This window comes from Helianthus annuus, chromosome 10, assembly GCF_002127325.2.
Source record: "Helianthus annuus cultivar XRQ/B chromosome 10, HanXRQr2.0-SUNRISE, whole genome shotgun sequence".
In the NCBI taxonomy this organism is placed as follows: domain Eukaryota; kingdom Viridiplantae; phylum Streptophyta; class Magnoliopsida; order Asterales; family Asteraceae; genus Helianthus; species Helianthus annuus.
In genome coordinates this window covers 153698656-153725289 of record NC_035442.2, presented here as the reverse complement: position 1 = coordinate 153725289, position 26634 = coordinate 153698656, and the positions used below count along the sequence as shown (strand labels likewise).

Sequence of the window (26634 nt, the reverse complement as noted above, 5' to 3'; positions counted from 1 at the left end):
TTGAACGGCTTATTTCTTAAAACGCCAAACTAACAGGGCGTGTTAAGACAAGGAACACATACAAAGAATTTGAAAGGAAACTTACACCAATTAATCCATGTTGAAGACTTAAGAATGGATTTGCTTTTTTTATCTATAAAAAGTTGAACGATTTGACGTCTTCCATGATCTTGGATAGGAGAACCTGATTATCGGAGAAGGCGAGCATGTTCCTTAACTTTTAGATGGACCAACAAGCAGTCATAATAATCCTGAGGAGCAATTTTTGTTTTAGCTGGTTGAGAAGAGATGTTTTGTGAATTGAAAGAAGATCCCTAACTGTGAATGCAAAAGCTTGGGGTATATCGCACCGCCGGCTAATATATTGCCACACCAAGGATGGGATGAACTGATGATGCATGAAGTAAAAAATATAGGCCGATGATTCATCCGCTTCTCCACAAAATGGGCAGGCAACCGAGACTTAATTGATTCTATAATAACTTTGTGTGGACATAAATGTACCTGAAGATGCATAGCCGAGACCGGGCCTTCCCCAAAAGGGCCGAACCAGAACATAAGGGACGCACATCCCAAAGAGCTCCGTCCCTCAGTCATAAATGGACGCAATATCAAAAGGTGCGTCCTACCGGATGACGTCATCAAGTTGACTAATATAAATACCCCCACCAAGTACACCACAAATACGGTTTTCTGAACCTTCGTCCTTACTTTCTCTCTCTAACAAATACTTATTCTCACGCCGGAGAGTGGTCCCAGAGTGGCCCTCCCATCTCTGCGGCGAGCCTAACAGTTTGTTCATCTTACAGGTTCGGATCTTCGTGCTCTTACAAGATCTAAGTGTGGTTTACATTGTTCGGCCATTCTTTGGATCTTCAGGACCCATGTGGAAATTTTGACTACCCAAATCAATTCATTCTTTGATGAAGGTGGTATGTTTGTCCCCTACAACTATGTGTTCTGGCCCTTATCATCCCCTTTATCTTCTTCCGCCACATCATCATCCTCTTCCACCATTTCTCTCCATCTCCATTTAGTTTCAATATTATTATGTGTATTTAGTTGGTCACTTAAGCCCTTCCTCCTAAATCCAACGATGAACATCCTAAGTTAACCATATATTGTTTCATAGCCCAAACCAAGTTATTGAGAAATTAGAGAGACGGGGAGGAGCGACCATTGGAATTCGCAATTCGCAATTTATGTTTAGTATTTCTGGCACCTAATTTAAATGTTTAAGTTTCGCCACTATACAATGAGCCGAAATACTTGTACACTCTCTCATCTCATACGCACTCAACACACACGCGGTTCCCTCCTTCTCATGTCGTTACTAGGGTGAGGCAGTGTTCAATAGCGGCACGACTTGCCACCTCATCTCTACTGCACCATTCTCGGATCCACACCCACCCAACATGTACAATTTTGGAAATGTTAATAGATATCAAACGTTAAACCCATTTGCCACCTTATTTGCTTTGTATGGGTTGATTTAGGTGTGAAGCTAAATTAAAACTAATATCTAGGTTTTTCGGTTTTACGTATGGGTTTTATTAGGAAACTCTAAATGATTGCCTAATATCTCTCCTGCCATTATTCTCATTCATTATATAGTTTTTCTATTTTTGTCACAGGAGGATTTCACTCCTCAATTGTTGTTGTTTTTTGTGTATTTATACCTCTTGTATTTTTCATTGTAATTATCAAAAGTTGTTACAATCTCATGGTATCAGCCTTGATCCTGTCCCCTTGATAATTTTTCTGTCTTCTTCTCTTTCTGCCCTATCGCCGCCACCACCATGTCTTCCTCAACAGACCTTTCTTCTATTCCTCTTCATTCTCTTAGCCATTTAATCAATATCAAACTTAACTCCACCAATTATCTCCCATGGGAGAAACAAATCACCCCTGTCCTGGCCCACCTTGATCTCATCGGCCACATTGATGGTACCAAAACCTGTCCACCAGAAACCATCACTGCCGACAATCAAACCACCCCTAATCCAGCCTTTACTGCCTGGAAATCAGCAGACCAAAAGGTCCTGCTTCTCATCAACTCAACTCTCACTGAGGAAGCGATGTCCGAAACCATAGGACACTCAACTTCCTTATCAGTCTGGACAGCATTAGCAAATGCCTATAGCCATTGCTCAATTGAGCGAATCCACAACCTTAAAGACTCTCTTCGTAACCTTCAAAAGGGTACCGGTTCTGTCACTGATTATGGCCGAAAGTTTAAAGCTCTTTCCGACCAGCTTGCTTCCATCGGCCATCCCATCAACGATGAGGACAAACGCCACTGGTTTCTCTGTGGCTTAGGTGCCTCCTTTGAAAGTTTTTCCACATCCCAAAGAACCATCAGACCTGCTCCTTCCTTTCGGGATTTGCTTGCAAATGCTGAAAATCAGGAACTTTTTGTTTCTAAACTTCATGGACCCTCAACAACCACCGAAGCTGCCTTCTACTCTAATTCTCACAAACCTACTCGTTCCTCCTCTTACCGGGGCAGAGGCCGTTCTCAGCCTTCCAAAGGACGCAGCAATACTTACACCAAGCGTCCTCCCCATTGTCAGCTTTGTCGCAAAGACGGTCACTATGCTACTACCTGTCCTACTCTATCGTCTTATGCACAAAAAGCTCTTACTCTAGATGCCAATCTAGCCCAAGCATTCACTGCTCAATGCAGCTTTGCATCCGAAACTCCGGATTGGACAGCCGACTCAGGTGCAACAACCCACATGCTTACTAAAAATCATGGTTTAATCAATTCTAAACCTCACACGGGTAACATGAGTGTTACTTTTGGTAATGGTCAAACATTACCCATTACTCATGTTGGGAACACAACTCTAAATGATTCTTTATCTTTACAAAATGTTATTGTTGTTCCAAACCTCACTAAGAATCTACTATCAATTAGTAGACTCACAAATGATTCTCCCGTTGATGTTTTATTTTCTAACGATTACTTTCATATTCAGGACCGAAAAACAGGGGAGGTTCTTGCTAGAGGCACTTGCGAGAATGGTTTCTATGTTCTCACCCAAAGTCACAAGTCTCTTGTTGCCGCACTTTCGGCTTCTCATCTTCGTGCTTCGTTCAATAAATGGCATAGTCGCCTAGGACATGTCTCTTTTGATACTATCACTAGTTTAAATAAACTTGGTCATGTATTCGTTACATCTTTATTACCCAAACCAGGTTTATGTAATTCTTGTGAGTTATCTAAAGCTAAACATCTACCTTTTGTTGAAAATAACAAACGAGCACAACAAGTTTTAGACTTAATACATTGTGATCTTTGGGGCCCCGCACCACTTGCCTCTACCGATGGCTACTTATATTATGTAATATTTGTAGACGACTACTCTCGGTTCACATGGTTTTATCCTCTAAAGGCTAAATCCGACTTTTATAACACTCTCACCATTTTCTTAAACTTTGTCCAAAATCAATTTTCTAAAAGTGTCAAAGTTTTTCAAAGTGATGGTGGAACCGTGTTCACAAACCATCGGGTTCAAACTTGTTTTCAAAAGCTTGGCATACATCATCGTTGTCCTGTCCTTACACACCGGAACAAAATGGACGGGCCGAACGCAAACATCGCCATATCACCGAAACTGGTTTGGCAATGATGTTTAATGCACATGCTCCTCCACAGTTGTGGGTTGATGCTTTCACTTCTGCCACTTATATCATAAATCGTCTTCCAACAAAACTTCTTGAAAATAAATCTCCCTTTGAACTACTTTTTAACCAACCACCATCATACTCCAATCTTCGCATTTTTGGGTGTCTTGTGTATCCATACCTTCGTGACTACACCAAAAACAAACTTCTCCCACGGAGTGCCCCTTGCATTTTTATTGGATACACTCCAAGATACAAAGGTTTTCGGTGTCTCGATCCCTCAACGGGTCGAATCTACACCACTCGCCACGCCAAATTTGACGAAGATGTTTTCCCTTTTCACACATCTTCCACAAACACCGATACATCACACCTACCCTTCACCAACTTCGAAGATTCCTTGCCAACCCCAACCTCTCCAAAACAACCCACACCTACCCCTTCCACCAAAACCACACCTCAAAACAACACTACCTGTAACCAATGTCCATTTACCGACCTGCAGCCCCATAACCGCGCTGCCCATACACCCAACAGCCCACTTCCGTCTCCTCCCAGCAGCCCACATAACCAAACCAGCCCAAATAACCAAACCAGCCCAAATAACCAAACCAGCCCTTTATCCGACTCTACTTCTACATCCATCAGCCCAACCCCAGCTCCTCTTCCCTATTCAGCCGAACCACTTTCTCCTCCTTCCGAAAATCCCAACTCAGCCCAATCCAGCCCTGCATCAGCCCAACAATCTTCTACCAATCAGCAGCCCACTTTTGCTCAAACTCAACCCACCAACACCAATACTCATCCGATGACTACTCGGTCAAAGAATGGTATTTTTAAAACCATACATGCTGCTAACTTATCTCAATTCCACAGTCACTCTCTTCATTATTCTCTTCTCTCATCACATGTCCCCAAAGGAATCAAAACCGCATTGAAGGATTCCAAATGGGTTCGTGCTATGAATGATGAACTTCAAGCCTTACATTCTAATCAAACCTGGCAACTTGTTCCTCGTCCCACTTCTACCAACATCATCGGCTCTAAATGGATTTATCGGATCAAATACAAATCCGATGGTTCCATTGATCGCTACAAAGCTCGTCTTGTAGCTCAAGGTTTTAACCAAGTTCCGGGTCTAGAATTTTCTCACACTTTTAGCCCCGTTGTCAAATCGTCCACCATTCGAGTTGTTCTCAGCCTTGCCACCATCAACAAATGGAAACTTCGACAACTCGATGTTAACAATGCCTTTTTGAATGGAAATCTCAAGGAAACCGTCTATATGGAACAACCACCAGGTTTCCAAGATGAAACTCGACCGACTCATGTGTGTAAACTAAATCGTGCCATCTATGGCCTAAAACAAGCTCCACGTGCTTGGTTTCAACGATTGAGTTCTTTTCTTATCACTCTTGGTTTCACATGTAGTCGAGCCGATCCATCCTTGTTCATCTTCAAAAACAATGGCACTTTAATTTACATCCTTGTATACGTGGACGACATCATCATCACTGGTAACAATGAAACTTTCATTACCACTTTCACTCGTCGTCTTCACAAGGAGTTCAAAATTAAAGACCTCGGCAACCTCAGTTTTTTCCTCGGTTTGGAAGTCACCCATACCAAAACAGGTTTGTTTCTAAATCAATCCAAGTATGCATATGACATACTTTCCTGAGCCGGCCTCCTTGATTCCAAACCTGTTGCTACTCCTCTCACACCAAAGGATCTTTTCCACTCTACCGGTGACCCTTTCCATGATCCAACTCTCTACCGTTCTCTTGTCGGTGCTCTTCAATACTTAACCATAACTCGCCCGGACCTCTCATATGCAGTAAATCAAGCCAGTCAATTCCTTCAAAATCCTACCACCACTCATTTTCAGCTTGTCAAACGCATCCTTCGATATGTCAAGGGGACTTTATCACACGGCTTGACCTTTGATAGACCACCTAACACTGTTTTACTAGGTTTTTCTGATGCAGATTGGGCTCGTTGCATAGACACTCGAAGATCAACCTATGGTTACTACATTTATCTAGGAGGAAACTTAGTGTCTTGGAGCGCAAAGAAGCAACCAACGGTAGCACGCTCTAGTTGTGAGTCGGAGTATAGGGCCATGGCTAACACCGCTTCGGAGCTGATTTGGATCACCCATCTTCTACGTGAGCTGCATGCTTTACCACCGGGACCACCAACTCTCTTATGTGACAACAAGAGTGCTCTCTTTCTGAGTCAAAATCCTATCTCCCATAAGAGAGCCAAACATATCGATCTTGACTACCACTTCATTCGAGAGTTAGTCGCTGCTGGTCATCTTCACACAAAGTTCATTTCTACGGATCAACAAGTAGCCGATATCTTCACCAAGAGTTTACCGAAACCTCTATTTGAAAAGTTTCGAGCAATGCTTCGTCTACAACCACCTCCGTCTTGCATTGACGGGGGGTATTAGGAAACTCTAAATGATTGCCTAATATCTCTCCTGCCATTATTCTCATTCATTATATAGTTTTTCTATTTTTGTCACAGGAGGATTTCACTCCTCAATTGTTGTTGTTTTTTGTGTATTTATACCTCTTGTATTTTTCATTGTAATTATCAAAAGTTGTTACAATCTCAGGTTTGGTTCAGTTGGGGGTCGGTTTTATATTTAGAGCATGTTTGGCTAAGCTTTTTGAAATAACTTATTGACTTATTGACTTTTTGGAAAAGTTAGTATGGAGTGACTTTTTGAAAAAGTCATTTTCCACCTCACATACAAGCTCATTGCCAAACATCATTTAGAACTTATAACTTTTCAAAAAGCCAATAAGTCAATAAGTTGTTTCAAAAAGCTTAGCCAAACATGCCCTTAGTCTTGTAACATTTAGTCCTGAATGTAGGTATGAATCTTTTGCCTTAAAAGTATTGTTAACCACTTATTAATGAATTTGAGTTAGAAAGTTATGGCCCAAAATAATGAGTTTGCGCCATAAATCTAATAACAAAGATTCATACAAGTTCGATTCATTTCAGTTGCCAAGTTCAGTTTGGTACGGTTTTGAAATGAGGTGTAACCGAAATCAAGACGTATATCTCAGTTTGAAAGTAACAAATCCTACCGTAATTTTTAGTTAAAACAACAAACCCGAACCATTGGTAATAGCTTAGACCTTTTATTTCAATACGATTTTGCCAATTAATACGTTTTAGGTTTGGTTAATTAGTTTTTGCTCACCCCTACTTTGCTGAAGAGGATGTCTATTATTTACGGTATCATTTATAATTCAAAGGTCGAATGCTAAAGTTTCATGCTGGTTTTGAAACGAGGTATAACCAAAATAACAAAGCCTACCATAAGAGTTTGGTTTCAAAATGAGGTAAACCAAAAACATTAGTAGAGATGGATATGATCGGATGGTTCCGATGGTGGCATGATGATACTCAAGTGAGTGGTATGTCAGTGATCCAAGTTTTCTGTTAAAAAGACAAAACGTAATTTCCGGTTTTGAAAATAACAAAGCGTACCATAATGTTTGATTTGGTTTTCAAAATAACAAAACCGAAACGTCAGTTAATAGTAAGACTGTTTATTGACACGGTTTCTCGATTAATTCAATTTAAGCTTGGTTTGCTGAAGATGATGTTTATTATTTATGGGCATCATTTATATTTCTAATTATAGGAAAACGTAAGCAAAAAAAGTCCATTATTTATGAGTAATCATTTCTAGCTCAACAAAAACGTAAACCAAAAAGGTTCCATTGCCGGGAATCGAACCCGGGTCTCCTGGGTGAAAGCCAGATATCCTAACCGCTGGACGACAATGGATTTGTGTTTATACTAGACATTATTATTCCTATAAAGATAAATAAATTCGCAAATAAATATTTTCATAGAAAATTAGTGTTATACACTCGATCTATTTGGATGCAAAATCTAATCTAAGAGAAATAATAAATAAATAAAAGCAGCCTTAAAAACCCATTATAGTGTTGAACACAAAATTAAAACATAGATTAATGAGATACAATTATTTAACATAATTTTAGTTACAATTTCTTCACCAAGAGGATCGATCGAACCATTACAGAAGTCGCAACCACGCACTTAACTTGGCGTTATTTACGATCACCCCGTTGATCGTTGAGTATCACAAATCCAAACAATCTCTCCTAAGAGAAAACACAAAAGTTCATACTCCTCCAGGATAAATACAACCATTGTAACCTGCAAAATTTTAGTTTAGAAAACGCCATAGGAAAACAACAATCTGAAAAACTTGCTAAATGAAAGCACAAACTTACTAGGATTATTAGATGTGAGTGTAGCTGTTTGAAGAAAGTCGCAATTCCACGGGTTCCTACCAGCAGTTTGATAAAGCAGGTTCATTGCATAAGAAGCATGTGATGCTACGGTGTTAGGCTCGAAACATGCACCACCCGGTTGAAGGGGACCACAATCAAGACCTTGGCTACATACATAGTCTAGATTTGATTGCAATTGTGCATCTGATACACCTGGTTTGGGTACACACCACCCTGCTGCTTGGACCGGTGATGGTGTTGCTGGAGTTGTAGGAGTTGTTGGCGTTGGTGATGTTGGTGTCGGTGTTGTGGGAGTCTAGACGATATGACAACCATCCAAAGGTATATGTCATTTTAACTTAAACAATTATGTCGTTTTGAAAATGAATTAAGATTATAAAATAGTAATCAAGTTTCAATAGTGATCTAATAAACCTGCGCACACTTCTTTCTAACTATATAAACCACTCAAGTTTCAATACTAATCTATTATTATTGTGGATTTACTCACAATTTGTTTAATTTAAATGACTTGTGTAGTGTAGAACAATTATGAAACTTAGTTATTATTTAGTAACTTTTTTTTATTCACAATGACCTTATAAGTTGAGGTTGGACTTGTAATGGTAACCAGTTTCATACTTCATTTAGAGTAAATTACTTTCTGAATCCCTGTGTTTTAGTGGTTTTAACCACTTGAGTCCAAAATCAAAAAGTTTAACGCTCTGAGTCCCTAGCCATTTATTTTATAACGTTTTGAGTCCAATCTTGTTCATTTTATAACGATTTGAGTCCAAAAAAATTTGACTCAAAAGGTTAAAATTTGGACTCAAAAGGACTCAAATGGTTAATGTAAATGCTTATAGGGACTCAGGTCGTTAAACTTTTTGCTTTTGGACTCAACTAGTTAAAACCACTAAAACACAGAGACTCAAAAAGTAATTTACCCCTTCATTTATTTGGATCACTTAATTTTAACATTTACAGAAATGTCACAACAAAAAAAAACAACATTAGAACATGAGTGGTTTTTATATTAAAAAAAAGTTTTTGAGTTATTTCAATGGAACATTTAAAAAGTTGATTACTATTATATGAGATATTCTTTTTTAAAAATAAAAAATAAATACCACGATTATTGATTAATGTCTAACCTGGCTATTTTTGGAAAGACCCACGTCATAAGTCATGGATAGGTCAGGTTTAAAAAGCCCGAATGATCTCTCAGAGCCCGGCCCAGGCTTCAAATTCTCGTCATAGAGTGCAAATATATAGGTATCGACGGATTTTCCAGGCATCAATGGTGTTCCTACCTTTGATCTTAGATGGTTGATCAAATTACCGTTGTAGGCTTTAGCGTTCTCGATGCTGGGTCCCGCCTCATTCGGGTCACCTTTGTAAGCCCATCCTGTTTCCGCAACCACTATTTCAACGTCTTTGAACCCCATTGCATTTAGAGCAGATCTTACAGCATCCACCTGTATATTGGAGATTTCATATATCATAAAAACGATATAAATATTAAAACATTAATCATAAAGAGGTAGCAGCGCAGCTTTGTTGCCTATTTACCAATGTAATTTCCAACTGAATTTATTTAAACTTTTAATCATAATAATTTGTAATGTACACAAAAATAATTAAGGGAAAAATAGACTTTCGGGACTGATCTATTTGTCGATATACCTTTTTCATGTTAACAATAATTATTCTTCATATGTTGTTACATGTGGAAGCTCTGTCAGTATCATAATTCATAAAATTATTAATGGAATTGGATACTATTATACTTTCATGGAACCTTATTCTTGTAATAAGATGCTTAACTTCATTCACTTTTTATTATTTCATGCATCACAGAAAAAAAAAATATGGGTTCTATATAACATATTGATGGAATTGGATGCTATTTTTGGCTCAAGCCATCAAGGGAATCACTACACAACTTTCACTGACGGCCTTACCCGTCGGCAATCCGTCGTTGAAGGTGGTTGATGGAAATCAGGGTGTGCGTAATGTGATTTCTGACCTTGGTTTAAAAAAGCGGGAAGCGCACAAAAGCGATGAGGTCTAAAACCGATTTTTAAAAAGCGAAGCGCAAAAGCGGTGAGCTTTTCGTACGCAAAGCGCAAAGTGATTATATAATTTATTTTATATATCCCATAAGTGTATAGCATCCAATACCTATGATTTAGCTATAATTAAGCTTTATATATGTTTTAAAATGAAAAAAACATAAATGTACAGCATAAAAAGCCTGTTGTACAACACTCAGAAGCATAGAAACACCCCATGTACAAAAAGCGTGCGCCTCAGCTGCGCCTTAGGTCGATTTTCACCCTAAAAAGCGCGCCTCAGCTGCGCTTCTTGTACATCGTGTGCCTTATGTCACACAAGGCGATGGGGTTTGCGCCTAGATGCGCTTTGCGCTTTTTTAAACCAAGTTTCTGACAGATCACTGACGGGATAACTAGCAACGGAGTTCTAACAACTTTGCCAGCGTCACAGGCAGCTAGTTTTCCCGACAGATCGTTACAGACGTATTATTGGGTTATGGATCCGTTGATAAATTAGCGACAGATGACCGAAGATATTTTTATATTTACATGTTCCTTATTCTTTGCATTTTTAAAAAAAGGTTGTCCAAAATTCAAAATAATTTAAAGCAGGGACCTTGTTAGTTGAATTTGGACCTGCAATCCAGTGCACTGGTGGTCCCCTTCTTGTCATCATCACTCATTCACTCCATAGTCCATACACTATTAATTTGTAATATATTCTTTTTCCTATTTGATTTGTAAGATATTTGTTATTTCTTTACTTTATAAATTTTATTATCTACTTTTGTTTCTCATGTTAATTTTGTTTAATATATTATTTCAACGTATAAATGAATCTATTTAATTGTTTAGCTAAAATTAATATTTTTACTGTCAATATAAGTAGTTGGTTTGTGTTAATTATATATTCCTTATTATTCTTTTATTACTAGATATGAAAAATATATTAAAGTGAAAATTTATCTAATAATATTCCCAACCTATCTCTATTCCTTCTATAGTTCTATGCCTCAATTAGTTGACTTTGATCTGACTTTGAAATCGCACTAATTTTAACGTTATTTTATTGATTTCGTGAAAATAACGCTAAAAGCGGCGGATGACTAATCATGCATCATGTGGTGTCGTTGATAGCCGAAAGACAAGGGGTACATGCACAAATCGGCCTTTGTCTCGATTGCCGAGTGTTATGTGCCTCATGTCCAAGGCTTGATACAAAACTACTATCGACCCGGGGGTCTCATTGGAAGCAGCCTCGATACTCCTACAGGGTAGAGGTAAGGCTGTCTATATCTTACCCTCCTCAGACCCAACCTTAGTTTTGCTGTTGGCAAGGGCGTAGGATAGTGGGGGCGGGAGGGGGCGGCTGACCCCCCGAATTTTTCGCTCAGTAGTGGAGAGTATATAGTTTTCGTATAGAAATTTTTGGGTATATACGTTTTCGACCCCCCCCCCCCCCGGTTTTATAGTAATTATTGGGTGTGTACGTTTTCGACCCCCGATCGAAAATCTCAAACTTCGCCACTGGCTGTTGGTGGGATGATGATGAACTATCATAATATGGGTCTCCCTCTTTTACTCTCTAGAAACACAACCAACGTGAGTGAATAAATTATAAGGAGAATCTCAATCCCAAGTTAATGCACGTGCATTGCTTTAAAAGTGTAAACTGACCTGTGCATCGAACATGTTCATGTACTTGATACCGTTGCCTGAGTCGACTCGGCCTGCGTTGGGTTGGAAGAGACAAAACGCCAACGTTTCAGGCCGTGTGTCACTCTGGAAAGCGAAAAATGGGTAGGGGTTGATCATGAATGGCGACCCGTTTGCACTGTGGAACTTCAACAACGATCTCATTGTGTCGCTGAACCCGGAATTAAACACAGCCGAAGATGGTGGATCTGAGCTTCCCAGCACTGCCATCGAATGCACCGTTGACACCTTGATTTTTCCACCTAATGATGCTGCATATTTCATACATGTACTCAGTTTCCTTTTCTTTTTTTTTTTTTACCTTGATTTTACAACTTTCATTTTTTAATAATCATGTTTATATAAATACATAAAAAGGAAAATATTTAACTTGAAAGGAACTAAACAACAATTATTTAGTTTATACCTCAAAAACTAATATTTTTAACAGACTTTTTTTACCACCTAATTAAATATCCACAATTTGAACCCACTCAACTTTTGTGGAGGGCAAAACCAATATAATCTTTATTTTTTCACAAAAAAAAAAAAAAAAAAATCACCCTAACTTGGTAGTTAATGTCGTTAGACTTGTTTAAAATAGACATTCTCGTAAAAAAATTCATAAACTTTAACCCCTTTAGAATGCAAAAGTATGTCATCATATATATATAAAAATTAAAAAGAGACTTGTTTAAACATCATATACAATACAAATGTATATCATCATATATAAACCCATTTGTCTGCTTCAGCATTTTTGAACACTTGCCACTTGGAATATCATTTCATTAATCTTGACCTATTTAATTTTGGAGGATAAAAAGTCATTTTATATATATTCTCACAAAACCTATATTTCAAAAGACCAATAATTCAATATACCAAAATTAGGTTAAATATGCTAGTTTTTAATGATATTAATACATAATTATTTGACATAATTTAATTAAAAATAACTAAATTACTATTTGAGTCTCTGTGTTTTAGTGGTTTTAACCACTTGAATCCAAAATAAAAAAGTTTAACGCCCTGAGTCTAGTCCCTAACTGGCTCATTTTTTAACGTTATGAGTCCAATTTTTAACACTTGTATTTTTTATTTTGGATTCAAGTGGTTAAAACCACTAAAACAGAGGTACTCAAAACGTTATAAAATAAATGGTTATAGAATCAAAAAGTAATTTACTCATTATAAAATTTAAAAAGATATATATTGAAAGGGAACCTGCATTAAGGGCGTTTTGGACATTTTGCATGGCAGGCAAACAAAGCGGCACAAGACTTTGGTCAACAGCAGTCATAACTTCATTCCCAACAGTAATCACAATAATATTACTATCCGGATAAGCCAACACGTTCGAGTTAACCCACTGAGTCGCGAAATTCGGGTCCGACGCCAATGCCGGTATATCCCCATTCGCTGCTCCGATCACGATCCCGATCCCCGTATTCGCTAACGCACGGATCATCCCCGGATCCGCACCGTACATCCTCACTTTCTCTATCGCCGTCGACTGTAGCAACTTCGCCGTAGCCTCCGGCGCCGGCAGATTGTCGGCAACCAAACCATAGTTCACACCTATAAACGATTGCGAACCTAAAACAACAACAATATCCATACCCGGTAAGTCTCACACATAGCAAAGCTATTGATAAATTCTGCAGAGTTGAGATGTAAACTTCAAAGTCAAACAATAGTCAAATAAACCGAACCACTATTTGTGTTGTGTGTTACCTTTAAACTTTTAATTCTTTTGAAAGTAAACAAAAGTGGTTTGCCTTTATGAAATTGAGTAACAAAAGTATAAGTGAAGTTACTATTGCTCGAATTTCGAAAGTTTCAGATCTAATCGAAGTGAAAGTAAGGACACTAGATTTAGTGAAGAAACAAGTAGATAAAATAAAGCACATGATGTGTGTGTGGCTTACTAGTAAAGCTAGAAAGGTGCAGTAGGAAGGTGAATAGAGTGAAAAACTTATGTATGGAAGTCGCCGGGAGTGCCATAGATAGATTTGCTGTGTAGCTGAATGAGTGTGTGAAAGAGAGTGGAGAATATTAAAAGATGGAAGTGTGAAAAGGGAGGGGTAATAGAGTATGGATTTGAATATATGGAGGGGTGGGGGGCCTGGGGTGGTTGGATGTTTGTCTTCTCGTTTCCACGGTGGGGGCAGTGGTTAATGAGAGAGGCGGTGGCTGGTGGAGGAGAATAATAGTACATGAACAGTACTACGGTTATCAGGACTCGATGACTTAATGTTTACTTTACATGTCTTATACGGTATTTTTTTTATCTTGTATATTTAAAAAAAATTGATTTTAGTTTCTATAAAAGAAACATGAGCATGTTAATGATTTATGTAAGTAGTCTTTCTATTCCTATAAGGAAGAGGTAAAACTGTCTAGATCTTACCCTTCTCAGACCTTACCTTAACTTTGTTATTAGTGGGATTTACTGAGTATGATGATGATGAGATTGAAAAGATTACTCATGGGAATATTAGATTAAATACCACATTTAGTGAAAAGCCTACAATTTAAAAAAAAAAAATAGTAGTGGTGGTTAAGTTTGAAGTAATGATTGTTTGCGATTGAAAAATATTGAGAATCAACGAGTCATGGCACGATGTATAGACAATTGTGACTTGTGTATTCACCTCATCATTTGTACCAGTCGTTATGTATTTCAGGATTCGATTGTATATCATATAACACTAGATGTTAGGATAGATCAATAAAAAAGGGTCTAACACTCAATTAGGTTATGTAGTGACTAATAACCTTACGCTCACTGTTTGATTACCAAGGACCGAATCACTTTCAACCTTGATTGTATATTCAAACTTACAAATGTTAGTTACTATACAATACTTAAAACGGTCAAACACTACTAAACTTTCTAATTGGTTACACGAGTAATATGAACCAAATTACTCACCTGTTATAATAAGTAACATAACAAGCGTATAATTACTTACATTATTATAGGAAAACAATAATGAGAAGGTCACTAAAAATACGGTCATTGATTTTTTTACTTGTATCTTTGACTTCTCGATGGGAATTGTATTAGAGGTAGAAGTGTACAAAAAAAAAAAAAAAAAAAAAAAAAAACCCGGTTTGGGGCTGTCAAACCGGTTCACAACTCAACCCTATACACCAAAAACCGATTTGTGCCCCGACCCAGCATGGCGATTCGGGGATGGTGTGTGATTTTAAACCTTAAATCGATTCATAAAACCGAATTGTTTTGGGCTAAACTGGTCTAGAATAGATTTGGGGCCGAATCGGATTAGAACCCGACCCAATCTGATTCAGATAGGTTCAAGCTTTCAAACCTAAAGTTGATACATAAATAGAATTTGGGCCAAACTGGTTTGAGCCCCTGATGAAACAACCCGAGCTGGATTACGAACCGAACCGGTTTGGACCTAAACCCGGTTTTTGTACACTTCTAGTTATAGGTAGTAAACTTGTTAATTGGTATCAACAAGTTTAGAAGTACTCGGTATCAACTTTGAACTTCTGTAGCAAACTTTGTATTTCAATATCAAACACATCTTCAACCAACACTTAGATGCTTTGGTGAGCATCAACATGATAAATTCCAACGCTAAGTTATTATGACCGACACAAGAGTCCTAATTGCTGACTTGTTTGGTGTGATTGTCTATTATTTAAACAATCAAGGGTGCACAAGAATCCTTTTTTTTAACGACAAATTTCTTTTCATCCTTGTAGTCTGTGCGACTTGAACCCAAGACCTCCCTCTCTTAAATCTTAAATCCAGGTATTTAAATGTTTTGCCTTTGCCAATGGACTACCACCCCATTGGTTGGTGTAGAAGAGTCCTAACTGTCATTTGTATCAAACCCTTACAATTACACACATGCATAATAGATGTGATACTCTGAGAACATTTATTGCCTAAATTAAATTTTTGTATCTGGTTGTGGTAATTTGTGCTATATGTACCAACTTTTTTCTATTGTGGTTTATATACATGTGTCGTATTGTATTGTATTATTTGTCATTAATGTTAAAATGCCCATATCATATATACATGCTACTACCAAATTTTCTTGCATGGTGTCTCAAAATCCAAAACCTTTTTTGTTAGTAGCTGCAAGAAAAACTCAAGGGCCCACCAGCAAGACCGGGTAGAACACATGTTATCCTGACCTCTTAACAAATAACAATGCACAATTCTTTAAAAGTAAGAAAAGTAAGAATTAAATGGTTTGGGCCATCGATGAAAGTGGGCTGAATTGGTATAACTGATTAATGAGTTGGGCTTGGGCTGCCAAGAAGGAACCAAAAGAAGAAATTGGAAAATGGTAGTTTGCCGCGCTGAAGCCAAGAAGAAGCCAACACAGAGCCGACCACTGCCGGCTTGGCTTGAACATGTATTGAGACCAATTCAAGGGCTGGTGAGTTTTATTGATTAATATTAAAAGAATAATTATATAGTGATAATATTTATTCTTTCATTTATATGATTAGTTAATTTCTTTCTTGTGATCACACTTTGATTATGTATATGTATTCAACTTGTGAGCTTTTGCTAGACATGAGTGTGTTTTTATTATTTTTACTAGTTGAATGATTAGAGTATAGGCAAAAGATCAAATACAAATAATCTTAACATACTAAACATACAAATTGAAGGAAAACCCAAAAAGACAAGATGGCATTTTTGTAATTACCACCAACTATCAAAGTTACAACCAAAAATACCTAAAAAAACACAATTTTTTTTTTAACATTTTTTATTAAAAAATCGCTACATTTCGTTAGCAAAAAAAAAAAAAAAAAATTTTTTTTTTTTTGGCTGCTACTAAAAGTAGCGATTTTTTAATAAAAAATGTTAAAAAAATAAAATAAAATAATTTGTGTGTTTTTTTTATTTTTTTAGGTTTTTTTGGGGTTTAGTTTTTAGCATTTTAGCTTGGGTGGGGGGGGGGTTAGGTTTTTTTAGGTTTTTGGGGGTTGGGGGGGGGGGGGGGGGGTTAGGTTTTTTTTTAGGTTTTTGGGGGGTTGGGGGGGGGTAGGTTTTTTTTAGGTTTTTTTTGGGGGGGGGGGTAGGTTTTTTTAGGTTTTTTTTGGGGGGGGGGTGGGGGGTTTAGGTTTTTTTGGGGGTGGGGGGAGTGGTTAGGTTTTTTTAGGTATATTTGTAGAGTAACTTTGATAGTTATTGATAATTACAAAAATGCCACCTTGTCTTTTTGAGTTTTCCTTCAATTTGTATGTTTAGTATGTTAAGATTATTTGTACAAGAACTTTACCCTTAGAGTATATTCATGTGTTTAATATAATTGTGGGTGTTTGAACCCTGATAACATTTTCTCTACCATTTGTTCTTTTATCATTAAAGAACAAGGTGTTCTAATTGAACACTTCATAACATTATTTCTACTATTTGGTCTTTATCATACAATGTAAAATTTTCCGTCTAGAACCGTTAAAAAAATTGTTGTTTGATTGAAGCATCTATTGGTCGTTCATCATTCAAATACGTTATACGATTATTATCGAATCACCAAGATGTCATTCCGTTACGAAGAAACTCCTCCGTGTTGTGCTACGGCCTATGCGATTAATTGACTTCAATGTATGTGGTTAATGCGAAAGGTGTACGAATTATGTTTACGTAATTTGTTAGACATTCAACTGAATTACAAGCTTATGTGATTGATACGACCCTGAAACTAGAAGTGATTGCGCGCCTTTCTCTCATGTTTTTTTTTTTTGATGGTTGTGTTTCTATTTCTAGTTTCGTACTTTAGTTGCGATTTAATCTAACACACTTTTTGAAGAACAAATATATATCATTACAAGCATAAACAAAAGTTAATGTTTAAAACTCAAATAGAATCACTTTGGCAATATGATAGCATCTCCTTGTCATTCTCAAATATCTTCATATGTTCTTCTTCCAACATCACCAACGCTTCAATACCATCACCATCCGCTTTATCCATCAACACAAAACCATTTTTACCTGTTGATTTAGTCGCAAGAGTTGTACCCATCGGCTTTCCCCATCCGAAGTCCAGTTTGCTATAAGGAAACCCGCATAAGCTCGAACAATAATACGACCCCTCGCCAATGTTCTCTAAATCTTGATTTCTCACTTTCGACGATTTAGTGTTCTCAGCTAGCTGTTGAACACTCTGGATCCCTTCAAACTCTAACTTCTGTTTCTTTATCTCCGCAACAACCGAACTTATCGAAGTGTCACTTGTATGCCTGGTGGGCACCATCATAAGTGACACAAAATTCCCTATGGTAGTTTGCGGCAGCTTTTCGACGAATTTATCACGCATATTAACCATGAAAAACAAATAAGACGGCTTAAACGTGCCCGATTTTGTGGCTGCTGCCTTCACTGCGGTAGTGTAAAGCATAGATGTCAATACTTCAACCCGTGTAGGATTGTTTATAGACCCACCCGCCTCAAACACGACCTTGTTTTTTAGCTCACTTAATTTCGAGTTACGAAAAACAAATCTCCTCACCCCGAAAATACGTATTTGATTGATATCACGATCACCATTAGGAGCAGGAGCACGAATAGATTCGCTACGCGGGTAGTGAATGAAATGAGGCTTCATAGGCAGTACTTGACGATGGTCACTCGAGCCATAACGGGCCACGGAAGCCCAATGGCTAAGAAACGAGCCAAGACTACAAGCATCCCCAACTAGATGCGACATTGACAATGCTACCCCGAGTCCACCACAAGAAAAATGATTAACTTGAACCCGAACCACATTCGTGATGCTAGGAGGCATGTAGTGAACAACACCATCAGCAAAAAGTTGGCCCAATGTTTCATCTTGTCCTGTCATATGTTGGAAAGTATCCAGTTGGCTGTCATTCCTGGCCTCAACAAACACGACTCCTTGGTCGTTACAATCGATGTAGGATGGTGTTGTGGGTGTGAATAACCGGCCGGCGAAAGGATAGTGTTGTGTTAGGCTTTGGGATAGTGATTTTTTCAGTACGGTGGATTTTTGGTGAGTGGTTAATGTGCAATTGGGATTGTTGGGGTAGAAGAGGAGGAGTGGGATGTAGGCTTTTGGGTTGAGTAGATCGAGTTCGGAGAGATTGTACGTGTGGAGATGAGAAGGGGTTGGAGATGAGGGTTTGATTGTTTCATGAGAGATGATTGTGTGAAGTTGCCTTCTTGCTGATCTTAGGAGGTTCACGATCATCATCGGGATGTTTAGTTTCTGGCAGTGGCAATAAGCCAGGTTCAGAGTGTTTTTAGTTCGGGTGCTTGCTTGACTATATGGATCAGATCTCTGGAGTATCCAATTTAGTAGATGATCATTTGAGCTATTATTTTATCGAGTTAAATGCCAAAATCGTCTATTTGGGCATTTTTTAATCTTTACAGGAAATCAAAAAATGTTCATAAAACTTTCACTAATTGGTTGAATGAAGAATTTGTTATAAAAGATATGGGGAAACTCGACTACTTTCTTAGGCTTGAAATTAAGTCTTTGAAACAATTTCTTACTTAAATTAGTAGGACTTTTTTCCAGCCTCTAATAGATTTCATTAAAACACTGGAATATGTGTTGATTATTAGAGACTAAGAGGCAAGAGGGTGTTTGGGATTACGTTTTGAAGTGATTATTTGATTATTGCGTTTGTAAAACATAAATAATCTAAAAAAAGTGTTTGGATGAAAAAGTGATTATCTGCCTCAAAAACGCAGTTTTGGAGAAACATGCACCTACATGCTAAACGCATAATCTATTTTGAAAACGTAACACCAAACACCCCCTAAATATTATTTCCTAGTTATTTCTTCTACAAAGCTTATTAGATACTAAAAATTTAAGATGGTTAAGACTAGTTTTCAATCTCTGGTGCATTTTCTTTAATGGTAGAATTTAATCCTAATAATTGAAGACTAAAAATCAATTACTGATCATTTCATAGACCATGTGTAGTGGTAAGTTGTTATAATGTCCCCACCATAGGGCATTATCCGACACGTGGCATCCTAGTCACACTTGGGCATTATAGCAAAAGTGGCGTAGTGAGGCATTATGCCAATAACCCACATTCCAATCATTAAACAAAAAAAAATAAAAAAAATATAAAGCAAACAGTTGATAACTCTGCAAGAATCAAATGCGTATTTAAATCCCATTGGCCACATGCAAAAAGTTGTCAAAGTTGTCAGGGCATGTGGATAGTGATTGGTGGGTCAAAGCATTCAACAAACAAAATCAGCGTTTTAAATAAAACGCCTACAACGAAATTTTCCAAATAAAACGCCCAACAACGCTGTATGTAATGGGGTGGGGGCCGTTTTGGGGCGTTTTTTTTCAATTTTTTTTAAAAAAAACGCCCCACTACGGATGGTCTTATGCAAAAGGCATGCGGGACTAAATATTAGTCTCTAATGAATTCATTATGCTTTGTGAGTATTAGTCACCGATCTTTAGTCTCTAATATGTTACTTTTTTATTAAAGACAGAATAATAGTTGCCTTTAAAATGCTGCCATTTTCATTGATGAGGGTACTTATTTGGGATTGTTATTTACACTACAAGAAATTAGGGTGTTTACCCACACATAATTTACCTACACATGTAAATGTGTGGGTAATGGTTGATAATATATTTTCATAATGATTAACACTTAATATGTGTTGATAATGGATTTTAGCTACACTTGGTGTTGGTGGGAAAATTTCCCCCCAAAATTGCCAATCGATTAAATAATAAATTACCTACACATGTGGCAAATTTTCTTCACGTGTAGGTAAATTATCTACACATATGTAAAAAACTAATATATGTGTAGGTAAATGATTATGTTTGCCAACACATAATTTAAAAAAAATGTAGATAAACTAAGTTAATATGTATTTCTTTTATTTTTTTTAAATGACGTGGCAAATTAAATGCCTACACATGTTTAAATGTACAATATGTGTATATATTAGATATATATAAAATAAGTAAATATATATTTTTTGATGACGTGGCAAAACAAATATCTACACATATTTAGAAATATATAATATGTGTAGATATTTGTGTAGATATTGAATGCATATAAAATACATATTTAAATATTTCTTAACAGTGAATTGTGACACCGCCGCGAAGTGCGGGTTAACTACTAGTTTATATTAATTATAAATATATATTTTTCAAACTTTTATATATAACATAATATATATATATATACTATCTATACTATATATATATATATATATATAGGGGAGGGTTCATTGGGGAATAACAAAAAAGTGGGAAACAAGGGAACAGGGGCATTTTTGTCCAACTATAGTTTTAACTGTGTTTTCATCTAAATCAATCTTTTGAACACGCACGTACTTTCTTTCTATGACTGCCATAAACCGCCACCACCAGTCGCCGACATCATTCCTCATCACTGCCAGTGTGATTCCTCGTCGTCGCCGGCGTGATTCCTCATGGCCGACGGTGTTAGCAGATCTCGCCGTCGTGATTCGTCGTCGCTGAGAACATGAATCGAGTTCATCGGAGATGATATTGGACTTGTTTCTCGCTGTTGAGAGTTCCGAAGTTAGGTTACATTCGATTGGAAATTCAGCGAAGGTAAATTTCATGATTTTGTTTATTTTGATAGTATATGTTTATCTACTACAGTATCTTTAGTTTAATTTATGTTTGTTTTGTTGAATGACCTAATTACAGAGTATCTTTAGTTTAATTGATGTTTGTTTTGTTGAATGACCTAATTACACAGGCGGATGGAAGTTTTAGGGTTGCTTTTGTGTTAACCGTTTGTGAAACTTTGTGATTTTGGAAGATTATTAGTGTATTTTTGTGGTGTTTTATAGAGGATTTTTGGGTTTGATAAGAGTAGCAGTAAGAAGGATTACTAGAATTAAGGTTTTCTAGCCCTAGTTTGAGTAAGAGGTTGTGTTTAGTTGTTAGGAGATTGAAACTGAGTTTTGAAAGTGATATGAGTTGCGTTTCGGATTGAATATGTCCAGATTTTGTATGTATTGCTTGTTATAAGTTGTAGATTGTTTTGCTAGGCTGAAAGAAAGTGAATTGTTTACGGTGAGTCGGTGACCCGAAGGTAGATCATGCCTTCGGTTAAACAGGCGTACATCAATTTAGAAAATAGAATAAATCAGGGGGCGCAGCCAATCCCATAACCTAGAACGATATTGCGGTGCCGAAAGTTAACTACTTTTGTTGGAGAGCGGCCCTTCACAAAATCTCGATGGTCGACGCTCTAACGAAAAGAAATGTGAAGAGAGGGGGGGATGCAAGATCTGCAGCATCGAAGAAGAGACGACTGACCATCTGCTGGTAGGCGTCCACTTTGCCAAAGCAGTGTGGTGGCTTGTTTGTGTTTGGGTGAAGATTGCGATTCGGACAAATTTCGATAGTGTGGCATCCATATTTTCTCACTGCAGTAGTCAAGACATATGAAGACTTTGGCAACGATAAAATATTCAACTGGAAACACAAGACCGTAAGCATGGTGCTAGAAGAAATCAAATTCGGTTCCTACTGGTGGGTGGAGAAAAGCAGTCGGATCGGAGGGTTGTGAAAAGAGAACTGGAATGATTTTACCAATATAGACTTTGTTTAATTGGTAGGGGGTGTATGTTTTGTTTTGGCTATCTTGGTGTGTTCATGTGGTCTTAGTCTCTTGCTAAGTCTCGTTGTATGTTTGTTTGTTGGTTTTCCAATAATAGTATTCTTTGCTGGCCAAAAAGAAAAGCAACAAGGTGAGTGATGGTTCGTTGACTTAAAAAATGAAGTGAACAACAGTTCTATTTGTATTTTTTTTACAGAAGACAATATTATATATAATTTTAACTATATATCTATCATTAATTAACATATTAAGGTGAATTCAAAGTAAGTAGTAGTACGGTACATCAAAACATCATCTAACCTCAAAATAGTCATTCTTTCTTTTTTTTCTTTTTCTTTTAAAGGGCTAACAAATCAAACTCGAGCACTCTTGGGTACTCACTAGACAAATCAAGTGCTCTGAGAGTAACCCGAGTAACCAAACACCAATTTCGGTAAAAACCCAGTAACTTGCCTGCACATAGGCACGACAGTGAAAATACCTGTAAAACCCGTTTGGCTCAAGAATCGAACTCAAGATTCCCCAGATCTCCTATCATTGCCCACAAATAATGTTAATGATCTATGAAGGTACCAACCTATAGGACCAAATATTTAAATTTAACATGTTAAGTTATTTTATTCAAAGTTTACTTTCAAAAAATTTTGTTAAACATAATCTTAAAAGTTCACTTTCAAACAATTTTTTTAAACATAACGTTAAAAATATTAAAATAAATAAATTTAACATGTTAAATGAAAGTTTGCATTGGTCAATTAGATTCGGTTCAACTTTATTGTACCACATTATATATTGAATTTCGGATTAGAGTTAAAAAAATAAAATAACGTTTGTGTGAGTATGGATTTGCGGAATTTGTTAGCAGGAAAAAGGAAATACAATTTATGCGGGCTCAAAATATTTAAGTAAATAAATTTAACATGTTAAATGTTAAATGAAAGACATTATCTGACTGCATTATATATTGAATTTCGTATTAAAGTTAAAAAAATTAAAATAAAGTTTTGTGTGAGGATGGATTTAGGAGGGTAGAGCATTTGTAGCCAGAAGAAGGAAACAGGGTCTATGCAGACTTAAAATATTTAAATAAATAAATTTAGCATGTTAAATTAGAGTTTGCATTGATCAGTTAGATTTGGTTCAACTTTATTTGACCATATTATATACTGAATTTCGGATTAGCGTTGAAAAACTTATAATAACGTTTGTGTGAGTATGGATTTGATAGGGTTCGAAGGACTTGAGTAGCAGGAACAAAGAAATAGAGTCTATGCGGGCTCAAAATATTAATGAAAATAAATTTAAAATGTTTACGTTAAATAATAGACTTTATTTGACCATATTATATATTAACTTTTGGATTAGAGTATAAAATACTAAAATAAAGTTTTGTGTGAAGTTTATGCGTGCTCAAAATATTAAAATAAATTAATTTAACATGTTAAAGAAAAGTTTGCTTAGATCAACTAAACTTTATTTGGCTTTATTTGACCAAACATTTTAAAATAAGTTTTGTACATTAAACTTTATCATGTTAAATGAGAGTTTGCCTTGACCTACTAGTTTCGATTTAACTTCATTTGACCATATTATATATTAACTTTTGGATTAGAGTACAAAATACTAAAATAAAGTTTTGTGTGGAGTTTATGCGTGCTCAAAATATTAAAATAAATTAATTTAACATGTTAAAGAAAAGTTTGCTTTGATCAACTAAACTTTATTAGGCTTTATTTGACCAAACATGTTAAAATAAGTTTTGTACATTAAACTTTATCATGTTAAATGAGAGTTTGCCTTGATCTAGTAGTTTCGATTTAACTTCATTTGACCATATTATATATTAACTTTTGGATTAGAGTATAAAATACTAAAATAAAGTTTTGTGTGGAGTTTATGCGTGCTCAAAATATTAAAATAAATTAATTTAACATGTTAAAGAAAAGTTTGCTTTGATCAACTAAACTTTATTCGGCTTTATTTGACCAAACATGTTAAAATAAGTTTTGTACATTAAACTTTATCATGTTAAATGAGAGTTTGTCTTGATCTACTAGTTTCGATTTAACATTATTTGACCATATTATATATTAAATTTTGGATTAGAGTATAAAATACTAAAATAAAGTTTTGTGTGGAGTTTATGCGTGCTCAAAATATTAAAATAAATTAATTTAACATGTTCAAGAAAAGTTTGCTTTGATCAACTAAACTTTATTAGTCTTTATTTGACCAAACATGTTAAAATAAGTTTTGTACATTAAACTTTATCATGTTAAATGAGAGTTTGCCTTGATCTAGTAGTTTCGATTTAACTTCATTTGACCATATTATATATTAACTTTTGGATTAGAGTATAAAATACTAAAATAAAGTTTTGTGTGTAGTTTATGCGGGCTCAAAATATTAAAATAAATTAATTTAACATGTTAAAGAAAAGTTTGCTTTGATCAACTAAACTTTATTCGGCTTTATTTCACCAAACATGTTAAAATAAGTTTTGTACAATAAACTTTATCATGTTAAATGAGAGTTTGCCTTGATCTACTAGTTTCGATTTAACTTTATTTGACCATATTATATAATAAATTTTGGATTAGAGTATAAAATACTAAAATAAAGTTTTGTGTGGAGTTTATGCGTGCTCAAAATATTAAAATAAATTAATTTAACATGTTAAAGAAAAGTTTGCTTTGATCAACTAAACTTTATTCGGCTTTATTTGACCAAACATGTTAAAATAAGTTTTGTACATTAAACTTTACCATGTTAAATGAGAGTTTGCCTTGATCTACTAGTTTCGATTTAACTTCATTTGACCATTTTATATATTAACTTTTGGATTAGAGTATAAAATACTAAAATAAAGTTTTGTGTGTAGTTTATGCGAGCTCAAAATGTTAAAATAAATTAATTTAACATGTTAAAGAAAAGTTTGCTTTGATCAACTAAATTTGATTCGACTTTATTTGACTAAACATGTTAAAATAAGTTTTGTACAATAAACTTTATCATGTTAAATGAGAGTTCGCCTTGATCTCCTAGGTTTGATTTAACTTTATTTGACCATATTATATATTAAATTTTGGATTAGAGTATAAAATACTAAAATAAAGTTTTGTGTGGAGTTTATGCGTTCTCAAAATATTAAAATAAATTAATTTAACATGTTAAATAAAAGTTTGCTTTAATCAACTAAACTTTATTCGGCTTTATTTGACCAAACATGTTAAAATAAGTTTTGTACATTAAACTTTATCATGTTAAATGAGAGTTTGCCTTGATCTACTAGTTTCGATTTAACTTCATTTGATCATATTATAAAATAACTTTTGGATTAGAGTATAAAATACTAAAATAAAGTTTTGTGTGTAGTTTATGCGGGCTAAAAATATTAAAATAAATTAAGTTAACATGTTAAAGAAAAGTTTGCTTTGATCAACTAAATTTGATTCGACTTTATTTGACCAAACATGTTAAAATAAGTTTTGTACAATAAACTTTATCATGTTAAATGAGAGTTTGCCTTGATCTACTAGGTTTGATTTAACTTTATTTGACCATATTATATATTAAATTTTGGATTAGAGTATAAAATACTAAAATAAAGTTTTGTGTGGAGTTTATGCGTACTCAAAATATTAAAATAAATTAATTTAACATGTTAAAGAAAAGTTTGCTTTGATCAACTAAACTTTATTCGGCTTTATTTGACCAAACATGTTAAAATAAGTTTTGTACATTAAACTTTATCATGTTAAATGAGAGTTTGCCTTAATCTACTAGTTTCGATTTAACTTCATTTGATCATATTATATATTAACTTTTGGATTAGAGTATAAAATACTAAAATAAAGTTTTGTGTGTAGTTTATGCGGGCTCAAAATATTAAAATAAATTAATTTAACATGTTAAAGAAAAGTTTGCTTTGATCAACTAAATTTGATTCGACTTTATTTGACCAAACATGTTAAAATAAGTTTTGTACAATAAACTTTATCATGTTAAATGAGAGTTTTCCTTGATCTAGTAGTTTCGATTTAACTTCATTTGACCATATTATATATTAACTTTTGGATTAGAGTATAAAATACTAAAATAAAGTTTTGTGTGGAGTTTATGCGTGCTCAAAATATTAAAATAAATTAATTTAACATGTTAAATAAAAGTTTGCTTTGATCAACTAAACTTTATTCGACTTTATTTGACCAAACATGTTAAAATAAGTTTTGTACATTAAACTTTATCATGTTAAACGAGAGTTTGCCTTGATCTACTAGTTTCGATTTAACTTCATTTAACCATATTATATATTAACTTTTGGATTAAAG

At 35.4% G+C, this 26634-nt stretch overlaps 2 protein-coding genes and 1 non-coding gene across 3 annotated transcripts; all 3 read right to left on the bottom strand.

Annotated features, from left to right (window-relative positions):
* Positions 1–7374: 7374 nt before the first annotated feature.
* Positions 7375–7446, bottom strand: TRNAE-UUC. The gene has a single exon. It is a non-coding gene; the product is annotated as a tRNA-Glu (tRNA).
* A 98-nt stretch (positions 7447–7544) lies between these two features.
* LOC110886067 (glucan endo-1,3-beta-D-glucosidase) lies at positions 7545–13767 on the bottom strand. The gene is made up of 6 exons (XM_022133828.2): positions 13606–13767; positions 12902–13273; positions 11657–11946; positions 9077–9400; positions 7923–8238; positions 7545–7845 (listed from the first exon to the last, which is right to left on the bottom strand). Exons 1-6 carry the CDS (start codon positions 13679–13681, stop codon positions 7811–7813), a joined length of 1413 nt encoding a protein of 470 aa, XP_021989520.1. The 5' UTR covers positions 13682–13767; the 3' UTR covers positions 7545–7810.
* A 3690-nt stretch (positions 13768–17457) lies between these two features.
* Positions 17458–18953, bottom strand: LOC110886066 (tabersonine-19-hydroxy-O-acetyltransferase). The gene has a single exon (XM_022133827.2). The coding sequence runs from the start codon at positions 18892–18894 to the stop codon at positions 17539–17541; it is 1356 nt and encodes a 451-aa protein (XP_021989519.1). The 5' UTR covers positions 18895–18953; the 3' UTR covers positions 17458–17538.
* Between the last annotated feature and the right edge of the window lie 7681 nt (positions 18954–26634).

Excerpts from the sequence above, each read along its gene's own strand:
- LOC110886067 (XM_022133828.2), bottom strand. The coding sequence starts at position 13,681 with ATGGCACTCCCGGCGACTTCCATACATAAGTTTTTCACTCTATTCACC. Across the intron at positions 13,274-13,605 it reads GCACCTTTCTAGCTTTACTA|GTTCGCAATCGTTTATAGGT; the intron begins GTAAGCCACACA and ends TTGTTGTTTTAG. Across the intron at positions 8,239-9,076 it reads GTCTTTCCAAAAATAGCCAG|ACTCCCACAACACCGACACC; the intron begins GTTAGACATTAA and ends CATATCGTCTAG.
- LOC110886066 (XM_022133827.2), bottom strand. The coding sequence starts at position 18,894 with ATGATGATCGTGAACCTCCTAAGATCAGCAAGAAGGCAACTTCACACA.